General features: G+C 35.3%; 1 protein-coding gene and 1 long non-coding RNA gene across 4 annotated transcripts in view; one reads left to right on the plus strand and one right to left on the minus strand.

Annotated features, from left to right (window-relative positions):
• LOC113508561 (dynein heavy chain 5, axonemal-like) overlaps positions 1 to 14,486 on the minus strand; it is a 103,364-nt gene extending 88,878 nt beyond the window's left edge. The window contains exons 1-11 of one of the 3 annotated variants that reach the window (XM_026891687.1): positions 13,058 to 14,486; positions 8,514 to 8,651; positions 8,033 to 8,295; positions 7,665 to 7,849; positions 7,313 to 7,473; positions 6,737 to 6,853; positions 6,355 to 6,636; positions 5,654 to 5,978; positions 4,064 to 4,287; positions 3,329 to 3,476; positions 2,743 to 2,924 (exon numbers count right to left, since the gene is read on the minus strand). In XM_026891687.1, the coding sequence (XP_026747488.1) occupies positions 2,743 to 2,924; positions 3,329 to 3,476; positions 4,064 to 4,287; positions 5,654 to 5,978; positions 6,355 to 6,636; positions 6,737 to 6,853; positions 7,313 to 7,473; positions 7,665 to 7,849; positions 8,033 to 8,295; positions 8,514 to 8,651; positions 13,058 to 13,075 (2,043 nt within the window). In that variant the 5' untranslated portion in view covers positions 13,076 to 14,486. Of the gene's footprint in view, positions 1 to 2,742; positions 2,925 to 3,328; positions 3,477 to 4,063; positions 4,288 to 5,653; positions 5,979 to 6,354; positions 6,637 to 6,736; positions 6,854 to 7,312; positions 7,474 to 7,664; positions 7,850 to 8,032; positions 8,296 to 8,513; positions 8,652 to 10,020; positions 10,835 to 13,057 lie in introns of those variants that run through there. The other 2 variants (XM_026891697.1, XM_026891679.1) reach the window with 2 other exon arrangements.
• A 6,757-nt stretch (positions 14,487 to 21,243) lies between these two features.
• Positions 21,244 to 22,769, plus strand: LOC113508580. The gene is made up of 2 exons (XR_003402032.1): positions 21,244 to 21,508; positions 22,224 to 22,769. It is a non-coding gene; the product is annotated as an uncharacterized LOC113508580 (long non-coding RNA).
• Positions 22,770 to 24,376: the final 1,607 nt, after the last annotated feature.

The raw sequence follows: 24,376 nt of genomic DNA on the forward strand, positions 1-24,376 counted from the left end.
TACCTCATTAAAATGGTTTTTCTTAATATTTCACAGATTAATATTACTAACTTGTACGACAAGTTGAAAATCAGTTATAATATGAAGATTTTTTTATTGAATGTTATGTTTTTATACACAAAAAAATTATAAACTGTTATTACTTATTAATGCGCTACATGTAACACATTTCCATTGCGTGAAAATTACTGGTCTCGCAGTAGTTAAGTCTTATATTCACCGGACCAATCGTTCGTTATAATTTACGTTTAAGCTACATTACCCTTTTTCCCGGTTTTCGATCGCGCCTTGGAGAGCTTTTATATGACCGGGTATAGAGTATAAAAAACATCACAAACCCATCAACATTTTTTTACGTTTACATAAGGAGTGACAGGCTGTTTTCCAAATTTTATTTATCTTCTTAACTTCTGATATATAAAATACCCGTGTCTCGATGTTAGTTACCGTACTCCTCCGAAACGGTTCGACCGATGTTTATGAAATTTTGTATACATATTGGGTAGGTCTGAGAATAGAACATATAACATTCGCGTAAACCTAAGAAACCACTATAGAACAATATCTATTTTTCATACCCCTAAGTGATCAGGGTTGCTAACACTAAAAACAAATATTTTATTTTTTGGACGAAATTGTTTGTTTTTATTTTTTTTATAATGTGGTATTAAAAATACATACAACTAGAAAAAAAACATATTCGGCAAAACAACGTTGGCTGGGTCAGCTAGTTTATATTATAAATTACAAAACGAAAAAGCTTTCTCTTAAATGTTGTCTTATTTTCTAACTAGCTTTTCGCCCGCGTCGAGGTCGATTATATCGCGTTTCCAAGAAAACTCTTCAAAAGTCCGGGATAACAACTATCCTATGTTATTTCTCAAGGTCAACTCTATCTTTGTACCAAATTTCATTAAAATCAGTTCAGTGGTTTAGAAGTGAAAGCGTAACAGACAGACAGACAGAGTTACTTTCGCATTTATAATATTAGTAGGGATTAACACAAATTATAACTGTACTTTTAAAGTTCACGTGGAAAAGCGACCTAATTTGGCCTCCGTCGAGTTCGGTGTCCACGTGGCTTGGTCGGGACCGTCCTTGGTCCTACGATCGCGCGACTGTGGGTCTGAGTACTAGGAGCACATAAATCAAGTGGAGGCTAGCATTAAACCGGATTCCAACATATCTTGGACAGTATTATTGCAAACAGATCTCTCTTCCCATGGCTCTATGCTTGAAATTCAAATGAGACAATTTTTACTTAGGATATTTTTCTACGAGTAACTTCGATAGATTCTGGTCCCGAACTCATGCATTTTCACTTTTTCGTAAAATTATGAATGAAATATGACATAAAATTACTAAAATTGTTTAAGAAAATAATCCTCTAATAAATTGTTTACAGATTTGTGTAAATGATTGTTGGAACAATTATGTATTTGCATCAGTATTTGTGGAAACAGTACGTGTTGCGCAGAAAGCCGGCTGCCGCCATTTTTCAATGTATCGATTGTGACTGTGGGGCCACTGCGTTTGTAATAGACTAAGTTCAGTGTTCATATCTGTTACAGCAGAAAAATAAACCGAAAATTTGTAGTTCGGTACACTAATTCTACTTTAATTATTTTAATTCTGGTCGTATATATAATTTAGCATTGTTGAACATGCACCGTTTACGAGGTGGATTTAAGAAATTTGTAAGAAAGAAAAAACATAACGTCATCTACTATTACTTCTAATACAGTTCAACGTAAACCACATAGTCCCTAATCATCAAATGAACTAGCACAACTTATAATGCCAACGAAAGAAGAATATTGTTTTCCGAAACACGGCGCTTGCTTTATCTATCTAAATATCGCTAGCATAATAGTCCAGATAGGCCGTGGAATACGAACATGAATCTTTGCTGTTATGCCAGCCTGGTGCATGGAACTATTTGTGGAACTACTTCGGTGCTTAATAGAAAACCCACTTAAGCGTAGTTTTTCGCTGATAATATTCTTCGTGACTGAATAGAATAGTGTGTTTTAGAACAATTTGGTTGATTACAGTGTAGAAAAAAAGAAAATATAAACTTATCGCTTGAGATTTTCATTAATTTAAAAATGTTTTGACTTTGGGTTTATGTTTCACAGGCATGGCTTTCTATTGCTTCTCCTAATCCTCTCTAAATCTTATCCTGTTTTATCTACCGTTAACTTAACCGGGCTGTTAGATTATAGCGAGACTGTTAATCATAATAAAATAATAAATAAAAAGGGCACATCTCAAAAATATTTTTCAATTGAATACTTTTACTTTGCCTTAACGTTTTATATAAGTTGTAGTTAGTGCGACTTCTTCAAATTTAGATGTTCTTCTTTAAAACATCACTGACAAACGGAAAAGGAAAGCATATTTAGGAAACCTTGATTGATTTTGATTAAATTCCTATTATTATTAACTAGTAAGGTAGCGCAATAGTCTAACTAAATCTTTTTCTACATCAGAGGAGGCAGTTGAAATTTAGGCAGGTTATTACTACAAAATAAATAGCCAACAAGTGTTGATGATAGTTAGTACCGACGGACACTAAATATGTATTACTGATTCATCGTAATATGTAATTCCGAAAATGGGGTCAGTCTGTACTGTAAGTCACGGAGCCTCTGACTTGTCAGTTCAGCACATTTAAGGATCTCGTGAGTATTAGCGTTCGGAGAAATGTAAAATGTAACATGCCAGGAACGGTATGCTTACATTTTGGTTCATCCAGACGGCTTTCATGGTCTCCTCATAGTTGTGTATTAGAGACCTGGTGTTGGAGTACTTGCGCATCATGTCGGCCGACGCCGGCAGCGCCCGCAGCACCGGGTGCGCGCACACGTTCTCCACCGTCTCCGTCATGTTATGCATCAGGCACCGGGACCACTTGATACGACCTGAAACAGTTACTTCCATACTAGTATTGATTGCACTTCTGCTTATATTCTGTTCTGAGTTACTGACAACTAGTAAAATGAAAATTAAATTATGGCCATTATGTGTTACGTCAATTGATTCTCAAGATGAAAACACTAAAATTAATTTAAAACCTATTGAAAAACAGAACTGAGACTCTGAGTCACTGCCTGCCCTATGTTTTTCTTTTTTTATTTAAAACCCCAAGGCTGATAGACAGACCGACAAAGTATTAGATAGGAAATTATGCGACCCTTTTAGCCATTGGATATGATTGGAGATTGGACGACTAAAGAAAACTATTTGGTGAATAAAGACAAACGACATAGCATGCATTTTCCTTTTCACTGAGTTTGCAGTTGTTTGATTTGTAGTTCAATCTTACCAGCTACGGGCGAGTAGTTGCGAGGCAGCGGCGGGTCCTCTCGCTGTCTCTTGAACATTTTGGTGATCTTGTCCACTTCTTTCTCGCAGTAGCGCAACACTCGGTCATACTTCTCACTCAATTTCGTAATCATGATCTTTTCACTAACCTGAAAACAATTATAATTTCTAATTAGTCTAGGAGGAAGGCGAGAATGTAACTTGAATATATGTAAGCTAATATCAATTTAATATTCCACGAATTTGGTCTTTAAACGTGAGCGTAGTATCTGCAACCGAGTACGCAACCCAACGTCTTAATCCAAATAAATCCAGAAATATAATGTTATTGTGAACCAAACATGATTTTAGGATAATAATTTTGAGTAAATTTTGCACCAATAAACAGTATTATGAAAAAGGGGACATAGAAAACAAAAATCTAAAGAATATGTCACATACATTCTCCAAAACAGTTTCCCCAAAATTAATCTGAAATCCAAAATGAATCTGTTCCCTGACAACACAACTTAGTCTAGATTATATTATTTCATACTTTTTTAATTATTTTTTTTATTTAATTTCTTTATTTCTTTTATTCAAAAGAATATTTACACCTATTAATACTGCTTTAAAAAATATGGGTATTTACCGGCAAATTGGTTTTATTTCATTAATAAAACCAAAATAAGCATGCAACATTTAAGGACACTTCCTTAGAAGACAGTTAGATTTTGATATCCAAATCGTAACAAACCTTTTCAAATCTGGTCAAGAACTTGATTCCTTGCGGCGTTTCCCAAACCGTGGCGAAGTTAGCTTCAATCGTACTCCCTATGGAGTACCGCAAAGCATTCGTCTTGTCTTCGAATATATTGTAATCTTTGTCAAACTCATTATTTCTATAATCCAAATAATCATACTGGCGAGTTGTTACCGTTTTCTTAGCTGCTTCAAATGTATGTATAGCTTCCTCTAAATCTGAAAATAATTGTTTACAAATTCAAAGATTTAAGATTTCAACAAACAGCTGACTTCCAACATGCTGGTACGAATAGTTCAACTAATCTGTGCGCCCCGTGTTGTGTGTGCGTGCGATTGACTGCGATTGTTTATTATCAAGGTTTTCATTTGTGTGACAATGACGCACGAACGAATAAAGGACTACTCACATATGGTGTCGCACGCAAAAAATAGTTTGATCGACCGGACGACGGACGATCATTCTCTTTCAAACCATGCTGCCCTAGTACTCATGCGGATACAAGCCGTTTGCGGATCGTTACTGCGGCAACTTCAGTTAGCTTCTGAGTTAACTATCGTTAAATTTAATTACCTAAATAATAGTTGAAAAATGTAATTCTAGTAAAATAAATTTACTGATTTCTTGGATTTTTTTGCAGTTACCGACATTTAAAAACTAAAATATGTAAAAAATATTCTGGTCATACTTGATACGTGACATATCAAGTTTGACCAGATTTCAATACGTTATTAATCACATAAAAGGGACTATAAATTTTTATACAAATTAATTACGTTTCCAAATTAACGAATAAATAATTATATTTCTGAAAAAAGAATGTGAGAGGAGAAAAATTTAAATTAAAGTATTTATTATTCGAATGTGCTTTTAGTAAAACAGTTTTTACTTATTCTTCAAGTGAGGTCAAAATTATTAGCCTTGGCCTTTTGTTGCGTGCGACCCTTTTCTGCCTAGTGCTGTGGGGGAACAATCCTTTCAATGTTTTGTAGCCCTAACAGCATTGTATTAAGAGTTAAAATAGCGCCGATCAAATTGAAGTCCTGTTCTTCCCTAACCGAAAAACTCTTTGTGATTCATGCTTCCCTAGTAAAGTGCGGGAATAAACACGTTGCGGATTCCCAACCGGGCACCGCAACAATTATCGATTTTAGACGGTCAAATTAGTTTAGTCGGTCAGAGCGGTGTGGTAACATTTTCAAAGGTCGCGAGTTCGAATCTCTCATGGACTAGTCATATTATTAGCACCAATCAAAGCTTAGTTTCATTTAATTTTATACTTTGGCCTTTGGCCGAAGCTTTCCATACGGGAATCAATTCATATCTAAAATATTTTATTTAACTGCAACTCCTTTATGGGTGTGAGGTGACGCGATTATAAAATTATTCACACCCATTATAAGAGGCTAAAGAAAATATAAAACAACATTCATTAGGTTTCACTCATTAAGGTATCTTTTTATTTTTGTATCTACTAATAAATATGTCATCTCTTAGACTATAAGCATCAAAACGCAAGATGTGTTCATTCTGGGCTGGCCCAACATTTCCATAGGTTATAATTATAAATGTTATTTATCTCACCTTCTCCCAACAATAAGCCTTCCATTCTCTTTTCGAACAAATGATTGTAGTCATCCATGAGGTCGAACATAGCGATTATCTTATTAAGCCTTTTGCAGAACGTATCAAATTTACCAAACACATAGTTTTCAGAAAAGCTAAACTGCTCAGTGTTGGGTAAAAATGGTTGGTTTTTGACAAACAAGTAGGTTTCCCGATACGTCTTGTTCAGGTTAATGCAGTGGATTAATTTATCTCTCACTAAAGCCCTCTCCTGTGACCATATAGTCTCTTTGAATCGACACGTAATGTACTGTTTGCAAGTCTCTATCATTTGATTCGTTATCTGTAAATGAAACAAACAATCCTTAATGTGAAAACTAATAATAATCAGTATAATTACTGGTGTTCTTTTTTATAACTTTTCCAAGCAGCCCCTTTATACAAGCATTTTAAGTAACGTTCAAATGTAGGGAAACCACATTTTCTTTGAAAAGTCACGTACATTTGACCAGTAATTACCCCGTCCATACATTCCAGAGTTTCTTGATTGACGTTAAGGATTATAGTCACTGGGTTTGAGACAAAATGCACAATGTTCAATAGTGTGATATTTGAGCCGACGCACATTTTTATTTTTATAATGCCAGTTTTGATTATAAATTATTTGGAATTACGGTTATTTCAGCCAACTAGAAGAAAAGCTCACAAAATCAACTAACCTTGACCATTAACGAAGATATTCTCTCAGAAGTGTTGTAGAACTGTGACACGCTGTGTATCAGTCTTACAGTTTGTAGTAGACTTAATATAGAGTCCTTAATCTTCACAGGATCATCCAGATATAACGAGTGGCAGCATTTCTCCATCGCTTGGATGAACTTAGCGTTGTCTTTTGCCTCATTGTAGCAAAAAGTAATCTTATGGTCGGTATCTCGCCATAGTTTTATAACTTTCGAGTTCGCGATTTGTAAACATGAGAGTGTTAGTTGGACTTCGTTATCCTGGAAAAAGTACTGAGTTACAAAACTTGGAGCCCAAACATCAACTAATTTTAATTTGTGGAATGCATGTGAACTAAAATTTGTATAGATGATAACTGACCTGCAAATAGGACACGAGTTGCGAGAACTGTGCGCCTCTCTTCTTCCAATATTCCAGTTCGTCTTGAGGACCGCTGGAGTCCACCTCGCGTCTTAACTGTTCGCTCTCACTTAGTATCTAAAAGAATGCATTATTAAAAACTAGCAAAATTCATTAAAAGCAGATGTTGGTTTCGGTACTTTTAAGACACGTAGAACTAATCATGCAACCTTATTACATCCCATCTTTACAAGGAAAATAACCCATATTCACCAGTCCTTATATGTTAACATTCGAATGCACGAACATTACCCATACCTCCCTAGGGCCACCCCTTATTGACACTTGCGAAAGTAGTTACGTTTAATTTAACTCTGGTCGGAAGCTTGTAACGTCTCGCCATTAAGTCCGGCGAAGAGTAGCTGCAGAGGCAATTTTAAAAACATCGAAATCAAAGCTCAATAGGCCCATAGCAAAATTTTGCCCTTTCCTGTTATGCTACCTTTCTGATTGTGGGGTGACGCACATGAATTTTAGCACCTCTCTTACATTATAGTTTACTTCCTGATCACAGGAGTCAATGAAGACTTCACTAACCTCCATAACCTTCTTGATCCACTCGTTAACACGCTCTTCCAACATTGTGATTGTAGTAGGGTTTTTGGCCATGTCTTTCAGTTGAGTGTGGTCTTCCAGTGAAGACATATGAGCTTGGCCATCGTCAAATAGATTTATTTGATTGCAGACGTCTTCGCAAACTGTTAACACAAATAATGATATACAACAGAATGAGTTATTTTTGAATTAAACCAATTTAAAAAAAATATGTGGCACTATTGTTTTGTTTAATTTGGTGGTTGGATGCAATCTTTTACATGCGGATTTATAATGAACTTTAAATATTTAATTTTGTGTATATAACCATGATAAAAGCAACTACAGAAATTACCTTTCAAGGCACTGCAAAATGACCTCAAACCAGGAAGAAGCTGATTTTTTACGATAGGGAACCGCGTCTCGTCTTCTTCCCCGTCATTGCTGGGATGCGCGAGCGCATTCATATACACATGTTCCATCACTCTCTCTATTGCCGTCACTAAGCCCACTTGCTGCGCGTTTAGGATCCCACAAAATCTGTTAAGGTATGAGTGCAACATACGCTAAATAGAATAAAAATTTTCTAGTAGCAGGAGGAGAACATAACGTAAAGAATACCTGTTAAAGATCACAGTACCAATGACAGAACTTGTTTTGGAACTATCTATAAACCACTTTGCAATGCGAACATTGAATAAAACATTTTCCAACACTACTTACAAATCCTTATGAAATCCTTCTTCAGGCAGCTGCTTACTGACATTTATCCGAAACATGTATATGCAAACACCAGTAAACCTGACGTCCCAACCATCAGACAAGAACAGTTTCTTCTTTAAGGTTATAATGGGCGGCGGTGGCTTTCCTTGGCCTTTCTTCGTGCCCTCCGGGAGAGGTCGTTGCTCAATCTCTTCTACATCTTGATAGTACCAAAGAAGCTTGTTTCTCATATGAGGTAAGAATAGTTGATTGATGTCATCCAGCTGCACAAATATTTATATACATTAAAGAAACAGGACATTCAGAACTTTGACAATACATGGCTTAAAAAAAAAAATACGATTTTTGCACAATTCCCAAAACGTTTCATCTTTCGGTATTTGGGCAGTCGGCAATTGTTAATTTCTTAACGGATTTTTTAAACTGGGTTTTAGATCTGTTTTACTACACGTGTGCAACTACTTCAGCACGACTGGCGTACCATATTTCCTTCGAATACATGGTCCATGATGGCATGTCGCGGGAGCCCCGTGCCGTCGATGAGCAGCTGGAATGTGAACTCCAGCCGGGGGTCCATCTCCCCCCGCCTCGCCTTGCGCTCGCATTCTTCTCTTCTTTTCTGGAAAACATACCACTTGTTAGTTTATAGGACTCCATCCAATTTTCTTTAACCTGGGATATCACCGTATATCCACACCATCAAAATGTCCATAACATCTTCTTCTTCCTCCTCCTCACTAGCCCCTTGCTTGATACCGTGGACGAACATTTTTATTTCGTCAACAAAAACCCAACTGTTTCACCAGTGTTTCGCAGCTAAGCAGTGAAACGAAATTATTCCCTAAATATTTTGGTCTAGGTCTTAACTATCCTACGATTTAAAATCATACTAAAAACTTTTCATTCGCGTGTTTTAGCTCTCTTAATATGGCAGGTGTCGTTTTTTTTTTTTGATTATTTTGTGATCTCCATGACAGTGTCTGCTTGCGGTTTGTTTCAAACTAGCCTAGGGTACTAGGAGTCAAATTGTAATATGCAAATTAATGAACAGATAGATGGGTTTCATTAAGGGGGGGTTGTGTCGGGGGGATGGTACGGCGCCATAATGCTGTTCAAGACACGCAAATCACTTCTGATTGTTTCGTAAGCAACAGGCATTAACGAAAAGCGGTTATTAGAAATACATTTTAACTTTTAGATATGACAGTTTAATTACTTTTTTTGTAATTTAAGTTTGCGTGTTTTAATGTTTAAATATTGCGATGTCAATTAGTATATTGTGGTCTGTGAATATTAAACATGCCACTAATTGCCAGGTATCAAATAAAACCTTCACAAATCAGAACATAAATTTTATTTTAATTATCTCTATACTTTGAAGGTTAATGAAACCTTACCTTATGTTAAAAGTCAAAGGGATAGTCTTGAATTGTTTTTTTTTTTCAAAACTTTTACAACGGGAAGGAATTGTTCAAATGCAGACAAGAATATGGCTAAGTTTTGACGATTTTAGAGCTAAATTTATCTAAAATATAAATAACCTGTGGGAAATAATACATTTACCAGACTTCGGCTTTTCTAACAAATTCGGTTTATTGCACGGAGAAAAAAAATACATCGGTACAAATGAAATTGACAACTTTTAATAAATAAATTTAGCTCTAAAATCGTAACATAACTTGAATAAGCACTTACCTAACAGATTTTAATAAACAGAACATTGAATTCTTTGTTTTGGAAGTTGATACATCTCTTTAAACTTGAGTCTTATAAAACTTGTTTAAATATTTAACCATATATTAAAATAAACTTTTCGGATTTAAAATGTAAATCAAATACATGAAATTAAGACACAGTAGTCAAAATGATTTGTCCGCTTCATAAAATATGAATTAATTGTGTAAAGGAACAACATATTTTCTTAATATTATAATTTAAAGCACCGCTTTCAACAATTATAAGTAAATCAGTATTGTCTTTGTACTTACAAAGTTGCTTATAACTTTTCCAAGCACTGTCATATCCATTTTGTTTCGTATGTTCAGTATCACAAATTAATATAAGCAATTTGTTGACGGTATCACTTTGAATGCGAATGATCGTACGCGAGCGGCCGGTACTATCATACCACCGTCTTCATGTTTAACATCGCCATGGTACAGATTTATCCGACAAAAAATCAAGGGTCTATATCAACCTATCGCAAACAATTATAAAGGTAAAAAAACCGTTGAATGCGTACGAACGAAACTAGAAGACTAAGCACAAACCTACGCGATTATGTATGGTACGTTGTATTCGTATTTTTATGGTCATATGTCGAACGATAAAAGCCGGCGTGTTACTAGACATAGTGTGTGGCACACGAAAGTCGTAATTCAAAAAGTTTCGTATGCGCCCTGTTTTGCAAACGCTTACAACACGAGATACCGTATTTCTTTCATGTATGTCATCTGATGTTATATATTGCAAACGGGTTTAGTCTGGTTGATAATAATCTGGAAGAATATAAATATTGTCTTTGTTACGTCAAAGCAATTCGAAGATAAGCAAGGGAAATTTCGTGTTACGACTCGTCAATAATAGTGATATTATGTTCTTTGTACGGTTAAATCATGTATTTTATTAGTAGATTTGAAGGTCCAAAGAAGGAGAAGGTACAAATGTATAATAATAAATCTTTTGAAATCTATAGCTGTAAACGCTTGTAAGTTAGTATCGTCAATCCCGTTAAAAACAATATTAGTAGAAAAAGAATATCAATAAAAACCACCAAGATTAGTAACGACTGTCATGTGACTTATTTAGTACAGTCGTACAGTTATTATTTAGGTAGCATTGCTATCCTTATCCATGGAATTGTACGCACAAGGTGCAGGTTTGATCCCTACGCAGGCAAAATACCAACGTGAATATTTCAAAGTTATATAAATCACTGACTAACGATGAATGAAAACATCGTGATGGAACCTAGATTCCAAATACTGGAATGGAATCTGAAATCGCCAACCCACAGTGAGCTAGCGTAGCGATCATTGCAATAAGCCCTGTATGGGAAGAGGCTTATGCCCAGCAGTGGGACAGCTTAAAGGATGTAGGCTGGACGTATATAGGTTATATGACTAATTTTAGAAATAAGTCTGTATTTTACAAAACGGGCCACAAAGTACAAAATTAAACCTTTAGTTGTTTCTTGATTAATTTTATTCTTCGCGGCACTAAAATGGTATTAAAAATGGCCAGCAGTGGGTCATTCAATAATAGTGACGATGAAACCATTAGGTGTATTAATTTTATAAACTTGAATGAGTTGAAAGTATTACCTTGGTACATGTAGTGGATAGTCAATCCATATGATCTCTTTTAACTTATAGTACCCTAGTAAAATCACGTCAGAAAATCGGAATATTGGTACGGGGCCCAGTTCTGATCTAGAGATTGTGCGTCTTTATTTATTGCTCATATCGCGCGTACGTGGTACCAGGAGGGTTGTTTAGGAGGGTTGTTAGAGATGGGGTGAAACCCTTTGTGTTTCATGTTGTCCCACCCTTTAATGCATGTTGTCCCGTTCTGGTCTAGTGAACTGCTCTAACCGATAAAACTGCTCTCCTTGCCTTTATGTGAGCCTAGTACTCAAGCGTAAAAAGTAGACACGTGTTCAAAATCCCACAACAATCAATATCAATGCTGCAAGGTTTTTTAGCAAAATTCTAGCCAATTATTTTTTTTATTTGCAAAATTATTTCTAAATTCAAAAGTATTTATTTCTCACAGGATTGTATATTTCATGGTGTACATATTGTGCGTGCGGAAAAAAGATTCAAGCGCTTGCGTGCCTGTCTGACTGACCAACAGTTGATAACTTCGTCAATATTTATTTCCACAAATTATTTATGTTTATTTCTCTTAATGTACGTGTTTTCCACAATTTTACATATTACTTTGTAAGACGAAAAATTATTTTACACGATTTCTTCAAGAAGATTTTTTTGGCAAGCAATTAACACTAGGGTTATGTATTATTTTTATTAATATTGTTAACTAACAATGATTAGATTGTTTTTGCCACGTGTTAATTTTAAGTAAAATGATTAATATTAGGTTGGTCTCATTGGAATTTCTGGTTTCTTTACAAACTTACAGTATTTAATGGGCAGTAAATTGATAAGCTGCAATAATTCTGAGGACATTAAAAGCACGTTCAAAACGTAATATTCTCGCTTGCCATGCTTTCGTAGCATAATTCCGTAAGAACACTGGTAGCATGCGTGTTTTTGATGTATTGAGCAATACACACGAACAATATTAGGCAAAAAAAACAAACATAAAAAGAAACATTTTCCATTTCGTTCGTTTTATTTAAGTTACAAAGTTTTGAACTTATGTTAGAAAGACGAAAGTTTTTTATTTATTAAGATTTGTTTGTGTATTTGTAAAGTTGCCCATTTGTAACAACTTCACGGGAAAACAATTTGGCTATAATGAAATCCGATGTCAATGATTGACATTTCAGATAACATATCTGTATATCAAAAAAAATCGGCATCGTCATGGAAGGAAGGACGAATCTGATAAACCGTGGTGAAAACGCGTTTAGGAGCTAGCATGATAACATAACTTTGACTAAAACAACAAATTTGTTTGAAAATGCAGGAGTTTCACTGTGTAATGAATTGAAACTAGTAGATTACCTATTCTTAACAGCACATAGAACACAGTACGATGTTAAGTATAAGTAGAAGTACACAAAGATCAACCCCTCCAAGTAGGCAACTTTTTGCAAACAATATTTTAAAATGGCATCATAAAAAATACAAACCCAATTATAAATTATATTATCTGAAAGATTTCATTGATAGATTCGGATGTTTAAGTAAAATTTCGAAAGTCGCTAGAAATTGAAATATTTAATTAATAAATTAACGCCATTTATCCGAATGAAGATTTTTTGCCTAGCTTCAGCCCGTCGAATATAGTTTTGGTAATCACACGAAAAATAAATAAAAGAACAAACAATTGGTTCACCTGCAGGTCGTCATCCATGTTGGAATCACTTCACTGCACTTTAACAAAGTTGTTTCACGATGGGCGAGACCCAACAACACAACTTTCCGATTTCCGTGTTCGTCCGTCTACTTGTACAAAAAAGTTTTTTGACTGAATTGTGATTTCATGTCACATGTCTATAGCATTCCTCATATAAATGTGGGTTATTTGCATTGTAAGGCAGGGTCGCGTTGCTCGTAATCAAAGTTTTTTTATAGCCCCGTAGTTACGCTATTTGAATTCTTTCGACTCGGAAACTACATATTACGTTAAATTCATTTTTATTTTGCCACTTGTGATGCTATTTACTTTGTCCAGCTTGCTTTTCTAAATTCTGATCCAAGAATTCCAGTTTTAAAATTAACTTATTAAGAGCGCATTCAACACAGCACTGTTAGTTTTTGCTGTATTTCACTTGAACTTAGCATTATATTTTCCTAGCATTTGAAGGGCCCGTTTGTTTAAACTTCAATGATAGTTGAATAAAAACTTATAGTTATAGTCTTGTTGTCTAATAAAATTCCTTTTGCTGTGAATACTATTCAAAGGTGTAGCTTTACTTTTCTTTTAAGGGTTGAAAAATTTAAACTAGAAAACCACATATAATGTCAATACATGCCCAGTGCAGGGAGTTATGCTTGTTGACAGATCAATGCATAGTGCGTCGTAGCAACAATGCATTGATTTATTTAGGTTCCATGGCATTAGTCTCATTGCAATAATGTTTGAAAAACTGACATATTTCAGTATTTGTAGCCAAACATTATTTGGTGAAAAGCGAAGAATGACGTTGACAAATGTCAATTCGTTTGTGAAGCTTTCATACCTAAAAGGTTAAAAGTATTTAATTTGACAAAATAGTTTTCTCTTAGAGGCCCCTAAACCAATACGTAATTTGCAATCGTGAATGTGACGTGAGCGATTCGCATTGTTGTTGAAAATGATATATTACTGCAAGATATACAGCGACTGATAAAGCATTTGATTTATGGTAATCGACGCACTTTGTATTGACTTTCAACGATGGAAACCATCGAATACGGCTCATGGTAACCTTGATCGCTGGTTTTTAGCACGATATGTTTGTGTTTTTATATGCAAGATTGTAGAAAATTTGACGTCTCCTAAAAATCATCATGTGAAACAAAGAAATATTTTGCCGTATTATTAATTTTACGCTACCACTAAAGTAAAAAAGTGGACAACTCAAGCAATAATTTCCTGATCCTGACTTTGATCATTTATTACTTGTCAATGGCTAAACCGCTTTTGACGAAACATGCCAAAAAATAAGCTCCAGAAAACTTGGTTTTAAATAACGTTAAAAACCAATCATCTGTTTAAGCTCTACTTAACTATAGTAAATACATACACTGAGTGGTCAAACTTTGTCAGATACAATGACGGACTAAGGTCCCGACTACGCTTTTACAAAAAAGTGAAAAATATTATAATATTTACTATCTACTATTAGAGTGATGTTTAAAACCTAAATCGAACATAACTTAAGACTTATTAATAAATTCATCATCAGTAGGTAGTAAATTCTAAGAATCCTCAGACATCGTTACGTAACTACGACATTTATCTTTGTTGGTACGAAGTAGCTTATATTTTTCATAGCGCATATTTATACTACAAGTTTCATATGTTTTTGATTTATGTCAAAACTTTGAGTGTTGCCGTTATTTTACTAAACAGCTCACACTCATTCTAAGTGAGATATTTCTGTTAATATTGACAGTACAATAATAGTATATAGATACCTCAGTATTCTCCTCATCATCGTCAAAATTATCGTATTTCACGAAAGCGTAGCGCAGTTGGTTCTCAAACTCCTCCCTAGCTTCGGCCTTTTCTATAGCACTAATGGCTAACTTCTTCATAACACGCCTCATTTACACTAAAACTGAACTTTCCTTTCTTTAAACTAAACATAAACCACTTTAGCACTCAATTGAACTTGGGACAAGTCCCATGGAACTTCAGTCAAAATGTTTTAGTGATTTCGACTGTACATATGAGAGATACTAAAACGAAGGTGTAAAGCTATCGACAAAACATTCTCTCTAGGTGTTTATGGGGGTGGAGCGGCGGGTAATTACTTTCCATCAAACGTGAATTGGGTATAGACATGCATACATATATTATGTCGGTGTGTTGTGTAGTTTCAGTTTGTATGGGGTCAGGTTTGTTTTGTTTTAAACTTAATAAGCATTTTTTTTTGGTATTTTTTATCAAAATCTTTTTTCGTGTTCATAGCAAAGCGTCCTTACTCAACAATCCTTCTGTATCGTATTGTTAAACTCGCGTCGGGACACGTGACCTTATTGAGAAAGATTTAAGGATTTATTATTTAAATTGTCATGTTTGTGTACGAAAGCGACACATAAATTATGATACTCTTATACTTATAATTAAAGCAACTCGTGCGAAATCATTCCATAACCATTAACAAATATCAAATTCTAGCGACTTGCCCTTGTTTCGTACGGGTGCAATGCTTATAAACACTACAGACCTTTTTAAGGTTTTTAGTCGAGTAGTCGTTATTTTACGCCATTGGGATAATGATCTGAGATTAGTTGAAATTATATTTTTATCTTTAAGTAAACAAAAATATCAAAGAACCTATTCACAAAATCGAAGAGTAGCTATCTAAGTTTGTGAATAGTTTCTAGTTAGGGGTGGAATAAGACAATGGTTCATTAATCAAATTTTTAATTATTAATGACAATATACTTTTCATCACTACTTGTTATAATAGTATAAATAAAACTACCTTTACTACACCTTATGCTCAAAATTAAATTTATTCAATAAAAAAATCCGTTTTTACACTTACTAAATGACTTTTCATCAAAACGGTAGAATTGAAATTTAAGTACATGAGTTACAAAAATACCTTTATTTTATTGAAGTGATAAAGGTGAATTTGAAGGTAATTTATGGTTTTGTCGGTGACATAATAAGGCTGTAAATATGTTTGCTTACAATTGTGTTTGTTACACTCGACGGACCTTGGCCAGGACCAGCGGAAGGAGATATTGCTACTTCTGATAATGTCCCCAATTCGCCATTCCCACACGGGAGCTGTTATCTGATTATCGACGGGTTATAACTTGAAGTTCTTCTGAGGCTAAATAAAAAAGAAGACTCTTCGTCAGCTCTACTGAATTAGAGTAATTAGTTATAAAATTTATAATTTGAACTGCTGTTTCTTGTTTTTCTCCAGACGCTGGTGCGGAAGTTACAATAAACGCAGAGGTAGATTACCTCACCACACATTCCTGGGGTGCCTTCAGCAATTGGTAATTATAAACAATAAATATAATGAATCTCACCACACATTCCTGGGGTACCTTCAGCAATTGGTAATTATAAACAATAAATATAATGAATGACAGAGAAATCAATACTCATATCTTAAAATATGTGTCATATTTTTTTATGGTCTTGGAGACGAAAAATTTGAAAGGGTGATGACTGAGTGATTGCTACTGACTGAGGAGATTTGTGACAGCGATGTCGGCTTAAATATTGATGACAACGATTGTCTCCTCTCGACTGTACACGAGCGTAAAGCTGTGACAGAACCCGCATGTGACAGTGACTTGACACCATACCAAGTGGAAGTGTTACAGAGGAAGGATGAGTCGAATGACCGTGCGATTCGCAACATTGGGCCCGAAGACTGTTACACTTTCGCTTGGAGTAAGGACAGGACAGTTTTTAATATCCAACGTGAGAAATTTACCGGCACATCAGGACCTAATTTTAACATGACAGACCAGTCTCGAGCTATTGACATATTTGACAAGATGTTCGACATGACTTTTATTGACAGACTTTGTACGGAGACCAACAGGTGCGCACAACAGAAGATTGCTGTGCTGCGAGATCAAGGCAAAATAACTCCTCATTCTCGATTTAACCGTTGGTCTCCCACGAATAGGGACGAAATGATAAGTTTTACAATATTGATTTTACCTATTTTTCAAAAGTAATGTCATACCACCGGTTTTCATTGCTAAAATCCTTTCTTCATTTCACCGACAACCAGCCTACAACAAAATACGACCCGTGATTGATTACTTCAATCACAAATTTTCCAGCCTCTACATGCCTTCACCAGAAGTAGCCATAGATTAATCGCTTTTGAATTGGCTTGGGCGATTAAATTTCGCCCAAAAAATTTCAACAAAGGCCGCACAAGTCGCGGTGAAAACCTATGAACCTTGCGAGTCAACTACTCGCTATCTCTGGAAGGTTTATGTATACGCTGGAAAAGACAGACCGACCACCACTACTGACGCCACCGACGTACAAATTACGGACACAACTGGCAAACCAGTCGGATAAGAGGCCGTTGACCGACATAACGACGACGCGACAAACGACAGACCCTATAATGACGCACCGACTGACAGACTTAGGAGTGGTGAACACGGAGACCGTCCCGTGACCGCCACTGCAAAAATCGTTTACGACTTGATCGAGCCGCTACTTAACCGTGGGCACACAGTAATAATGGTCAATTTTTATAATAGTCCATTATTATTGCGACTTACTCGGGAATTCGTTCCTGATACAGTTAAGACCATGACGAAAACGGAACTACGACAAGATGAAGGTAGAGGCTACGTACTGTTCCGATTTGGCTATTATGGTATAGCGAGACGCTAACATAGTTAGTATGATCTCTACGTACCATAATCTTCAAATCGGGACTCAAGACAAATACAACAGACTGAGACCTACAAACCTAACATTGTACTGGACTATAGCAAAAGCATGGAAGGAGTTGACAAGAAAAAACATTTTTTTCAGCTCAACCCATGGAACGACTCAGGAACAAGGTGTGGTATAAAAACCTCTTCCGCCGAATTTACAACGTCACTGTTTTCACCGGAAAATATCACATCGCCAGTTTCGTACTGACTTGGCGTTTGATTAAAAGACACAGACAAATTGACTCGACGACTGGATACCGACGTTTGAAAAGTAGATAAAACATGACTGGACAATTTATTTTTTACAAACTAATTAATTAAGTATTCCTCCTACAACCTGCATATCATTTAAATAAAACTATTAAAATCTACTAACAAAACAAAATCATAAAAAGCCCGACGTAGTTTACACGAACCCTTAATTGTCGGCTATCCTGCCCTCAAAAAGGCGATATCAAACTCATACTGGAATGGCTAGTTTGTTTTTATTTATTGTGCTCCACTGTTTGTTATAAGTAATGATATATTGGTATCAAAAGAAAGCTAGTTAATCTAGTTTATTAATAAGTGAGTAGTATTAGGGTACGTTACGAAATATTAAGTAAACACTTGTAATAAATAAAAAAAATACTCAAATTTCACCACTACTGTAAAGTTTAACGTTTTTGTGTACTCATTTCGATAAGAGTTATATTTTGATTCCTTATAATGTCAGCTTTATAAGGGTACTTTTTAATTTGTCGCTACAGTGTTAGTTTGATAGAAAAATTCTGCGACGGCATCGGGCTCGACCGCTTTTAAAGAGCGCGCGCGCGAGGACATTTTAAGCGGGGACAGCTGTCAAACTCAAGCGTTTCAGTAGATAAAGCACTAGGTATTTAAAATTAATCCATTATTAAGAAGCATGGTCTAACTCATTGTGCTATCTGCATAGAACGGCACGGATTCACAACTGTTACGCTGTAGCTGTAGCACAAAGAATTCTGATCTACATTGTCGAAGAAGGCTACGGCTACGACTATGCTCGACTTGGTTTTTTGTGGAAACGAACTTAAACAGCTGCTAAACACGTAAACACATGTTAGTTTATTGTTATCATAGATGGTAATTTTTTAATATTGTTGTACGCAATATCGATTTAGTTGAGTTGTATGCTTCAAAAAGACAATAAACTCGTCTACGCATGTAATAAAACAGGCTAACGGTCGGAATAAATGAGAGGAGGGAAAACGTCCTCCAGTGGTTCACCAATGCGTATTGCTAAGGATTACTTTATTTTACTTTCATACATACTTATGTCAGTTTTTGACGCATGGTCCATAACCTCCATTGTATAAAAATAACATATTTGTGTATTTTTTCAACAATTTAACCAAAACTATATAACTTTTACAAATATTGTGGTTATTAGTACCTAATGTTAGTTCATGTGATAGAAATCTTATAGAATAGAAATACAAAAGCCGTACCCAAAGTGCTCTTTGTATAGCAAAATACGAACAATGTTCTTCAAATTGATATTATACACCACAGTTCAATAACAATAAATTTGAATAGAAATAGGTATTATTGTCATTCGTGTTTGGGTTTACGACTTTAATAGATACTTGGTTGTGTAATCGTCAAAAATTATGAAATAGACGTTAAAGCATAGCGGATTTTCTCCAAGCAAAAAGAAGTATCGGATCAGCGAAAAACTCGTTGAGTTAGCTAATAATGTTAAATGAATAAGAAAAAATCACAATATCTGTAACTTGTCAAATATGGCCCGTAAAAAATGGATTTGTGGTGATTTTTCTTGACGATGTACATATTTTAAAGCGTTTCAATATCTCTCAATATATTTAATTGTCAGGTTAATATTAAATGTAAGCCTTATGTCAGCTGCTTGCGACCTTCAGCAGCTGTCTCCTGCGAAATACCTACATTCTATACAAATATGTGACTGTTTCCAATTAAATGTTTACGACCGCCTTCAAACTTTATAAAGTATGTGTGGAAACGACGCTCGTAAATAGTGGCACGAAGTCAACACGAACGCTAGCGTGCGTCTCACACACCGTGTGTACGTACCCTGGCGATCTCCTCCTCCGCCAACAGCATGGCCTGAGCTCTGTCCTTATCCTCCATCGCTATGTGTCAATATTGCTCCCACAAAACAATTAGATTCACAAAAAATCGCAACAGAAAAAAACCACCCGACGTCAGGGCGACGTAAAAAACAACTGGTACACATTACCCGGGAGTTTTTCCAAGGGTTTATTAAAAGAAGGAGAAAGTAAAGAAAATTAAAGCAATATGGCATATTAATGTTTAACGTAATTTAGTTTAGATGCGGGTAGCAGCGGTCGCTGGCGTGCGGTCACGCGCGCGCGGGACGTCGCCGGCTTGCACCGACCCGCCCCGGTGCTTATGGCGAACCTGCGACAGATTACCTAAATAATACTACATAACTCAACTGCACGAACAGTGCGGTTTGGCTGTGCCACAAAAACTATATCTTCACGTTCAGAGGGGCAATTTTTTTATTTGTTTTTAGGGCCTTTAGGTTGGTTCCTCTAGGTTAAAGAGACAGATTCTATTGAGACAACTAGGTAGCCTCTTTCCTTTTTCGTTGATTTGTCTTCAAAAACTCTAAATAAATGCACGACATTTCATGCATAATTACTTAGTAATTACCTTTAACACCAAACAACGTATTTAATAGCTTAAAAGCTATGGCAAAATAACGTGGGAGTCCGAAGTATTTTTTTAATGTGGATAATGAATTTAAAGAAAATGCTTTGGCATCAAATTGTGCAAACCTACAATTTTTGAGATAAGTCACTGATTTTGAACTGTATTTACGTATTACATGTATAAAAGTTAATACCGAGCGGCGAGTCACCGCCTGCCAAATTAATTTACATTACCATGTGTAAGGCAGGTCCATTGTTTTAAAATTAAAATTATATGAACTGGCGGACATACAATCTTACAGTATAATAGTATTATAGTTTAATCCCATGTAGTATGTAATAGTTTCCACTCCTTGATGTTCTTTCTCCCAAAAAGAGAGGTCAACGACCAGTGCTACATTTTTTCATCAAATTTTACCTAAAACGTAAAAACGGAACACTGAAAAATAATAATTTAAAGATCTCCCAAAGCCAACAACAGACCGCGCTATGGCCAACAAACAATGTTTTTACTGCACAATTCGTTAAAACTGTTATTATATTTCAGATTTTCAACGAAACTATAAATTAACTATTAGAACAACACAGTGAAAATTGATTACTGGTAACGATTTATTTAAATAAAAAACTGGAAAAGCTATAATGCAAACAAAGGTTGTTTAAGACGAAATGTATTTCTACAAATGGCTAAAATGAGTACAAAAATAAAGTGTATAGTACATCAGAGTATGGTTAATAATTTAATCTTATTTGTAGGTTTCGGCCAGTGTTTTCAATAAAAGTAAAAATAAATGTCATTACATTAGAAACTAAACAGACACTTTTTTGTCATAAATTATTTCTTTACGCAAAAATATTATAAATTAAACAAATGTACATAAAAAAAGAATTATGTAACATTTGTTGGTTCTCTGAAAATGTTGTTTGATTGTGACAGAACTTGGCGGAGTTGCTTTGGATTCTGGCCCCACGACCCCGCATACTGGTCTCAGTACCAGGAACACATAAATAGACTGGAAGTAAGCAGTTAACTAAATCTCGACATGCTTTTCAAGAATACACTTGCAAACTGAACAGTTTTTCGAAAGGATCTAGGTTCAAATTAGCATGATACATTTTGAACTTGGGACACTTTTCTACAAGTAACTTAGATATATTCCGGAGGACCACCAACTATTTTCACTTGTTTATTAAATTATGACAGAAACCTGACATATCTAACTCAATTTGTTTACGAAAATCATTCATCAATATATTGTGAATATGTTTCTGAACATGCACTCCAAAACAATTATGTAGTTGTGTCAGTATTTGTGTAAACATGAGGTTTTGCGAGAAAGCCGGCTGCCGCCATTTTAAAACGGTATCGGTAGCTCGTCAGAAGGGTGTTTTGTGTTTAGTACTCAACTTTATACTTTGTAACAGTAAACTTAACGAAAATGAGTTATTATTTATTGTGTACATGTGTCAGCGACATTTTCTACTTTCTAATTTATGTAGCTGTCAGATCTCGTATTAAGCTACTCAATTACTACAAATTTTCGTAAACCTCTATTAAAAAATACTATTCAGCTGCAAATCGCTTTTAGCATAGTTTTGACATTTTCAGAACGGATTTTTTAACCAGGTACATTTGCGATTAAATTTGAGATAACGGACCACATTTTGACCATTATACATGTGTAGTTAAAGTCGTTAAAGCATGTTTATTAACTTGCATGTTATGATACACAGCCTTAATCTACTCGTCCCCGCCTGACCTATGCATCGATTCATGGGAGTATCACTGTTCGCACGCATGACACAAACTTTAGACGTGAGTCCCGATCGGGTTCGGTTTCGGACCAACAGCGGCCTGATTACGGGTCTCAGTACTAAGAGCACATGAATCGGGAGGAGTTCAGCAGTGAAAAATGTCTCGACAAATTCTGAATTTGCGAAATGGACCAGCATCCAGTAGCTTCACAGTTCAAATCTGCATGATACATGTAAAACATGATATTCGATTCTACGAGTTACTTTAATAGATAGGAGAGAAATTTGGACGAATGTTGTGAGATGATTTATTCTTGAAATACAAAGTTAAATTTCTGGACTTAGCAGATTATACCAGGTTCGATCGAACCTTAATAAACTGGGTGCAATAAGTCTCGAACCTTGGCTGCGAATGAGTACAAGGAGCACATATAAACATGGGAGTCAAGCAATCAGATTGATTCTGCTATTTGTATAAATCATCGGGGTGAAATTTTCTACACAGAAAAAACCCCGTAAATTAAAGAAGATTAAATGTTTTTATTTAATTTAAAACATGGGTTCCTTTTCTGTTGGATAAGTTCCGGAGACAAACATTTTTCAGTATAAAGGCACAATAAAGTAGGACCCAGTCGCCGGATCCGTAAAAAATAATTATTTTTCTACCGGCGACTGGGTCCACTCTAAGCTTAAAAAATCAATTATTCAAGTCAACATTTTCAAATATACCTATCAAAAACTAAAAAAATAAATAAATCTTAAATAAATACCGGCACACAGGCTCTTACTAACTCGATACATATTTTAATTAACAAAAGTTGGCCTTTCACCTCCGCGTGAGCCCTCCCTCGGTTGCTATGGTTACCACGCGCGTATTTGGTACCAGGGCAACATGAAGGAACAGGAGCGTACGCGAATAATTTCTTAATTTTAACCCAAACAATTTGACTTCGTTTTCTACTGTAGTTATAATTGTAACAGACTGTTGACACCTACTTTGCGAATAAGAGTTTCATTACCATATAGGTTTATTTTTTAAGATTCTGTAAACTTATTTAATATTCACAAAAATAGGATCTACATATATACCCTTAAAATAAGTACTAAAAAACAAAAACAATAATTAAACATTAAACATTTTTTGATGCTAGTTTTTGTTTTTAGTACTTATTTTAACTCGTATGATATGAACCAGCTTTGATCTGAGGGCACGGCAGTGCCCCTGCCAAGTCTCGAGCAAAACGGGCACGGCCGTACCATCTTTTCTCGAAGCGATTCGCGGCTGTTTCGCCCCCCCTGTATCTTCGACGTGGACAAAGCTAGGAGTTTAGCTTTTCGGGGAATAATAGTAGGCATTAGAACAAGCTTAAGTTCGAAATTACATGCCAATTGAATTAATGGTTTAGGAGTTACGGTCGATCAAAGTTACACCATTTTGTCACTCACTGACTCACTGACAGATCATCAAAAATCTAAGGTACTTCTAGCAGACTTAGAAACTTCAAATTTTGCACCAAGATAGGTCCTTAGCCACATATAAAGGAAAAATTATAAAAACATTAAAAAATAATATGCCATAGAAAACAATTTTATATATGCGGTTTGGCAAGAACATTATGTATGGATTTTGACTGCATTGTTAACTTTGTTCGTTGTTTAAGTACCTATTCAATTGGATGAATACATACATAGAATAGAAAAGAATAATATAAATGTAATACACAGACTATCATTAATACAAATTAATACATAAAATTCATAATTCATTAAATTAATAAAGCTAAAACTCCATTGTATTGCGATAAATATTGTATGCGCGCTCGATAGATGGCGTTGTACGTGTCTGAATCGCGCTATGGTTTCGTTACAAAGCGCAGTCTAAGTAGTACTTCAGAATAATTCGATAATTTTCATTTGATAGCGCCACCTGTCTATGAAAAACCATTTCGAAACTAAAAAATATTGTAGTGATAATTGATATTCGGAGAACTTTACGTGTTATTTAGTTTAGTTTAGCTATAGTTTGTAAGTTAGTAGATATATATATGCATATATATGTGGGAGCGTCAGGAACATTTTCCGAACAGTCTAGGTTGGCCTCCATCTTGGGCGTATGAGCGACGGAATGTTCG

The sequence above is a fragment of the Trichoplusia ni genome, chromosome 1 (genome assembly GCF_003590095.1).
Source record: "Trichoplusia ni isolate ovarian cell line Hi5 chromosome 1, tn1, whole genome shotgun sequence".
Classification (NCBI taxonomy): Eukaryota; Metazoa; Arthropoda; class Insecta; order Lepidoptera; family Noctuidae; genus Trichoplusia; species Trichoplusia ni.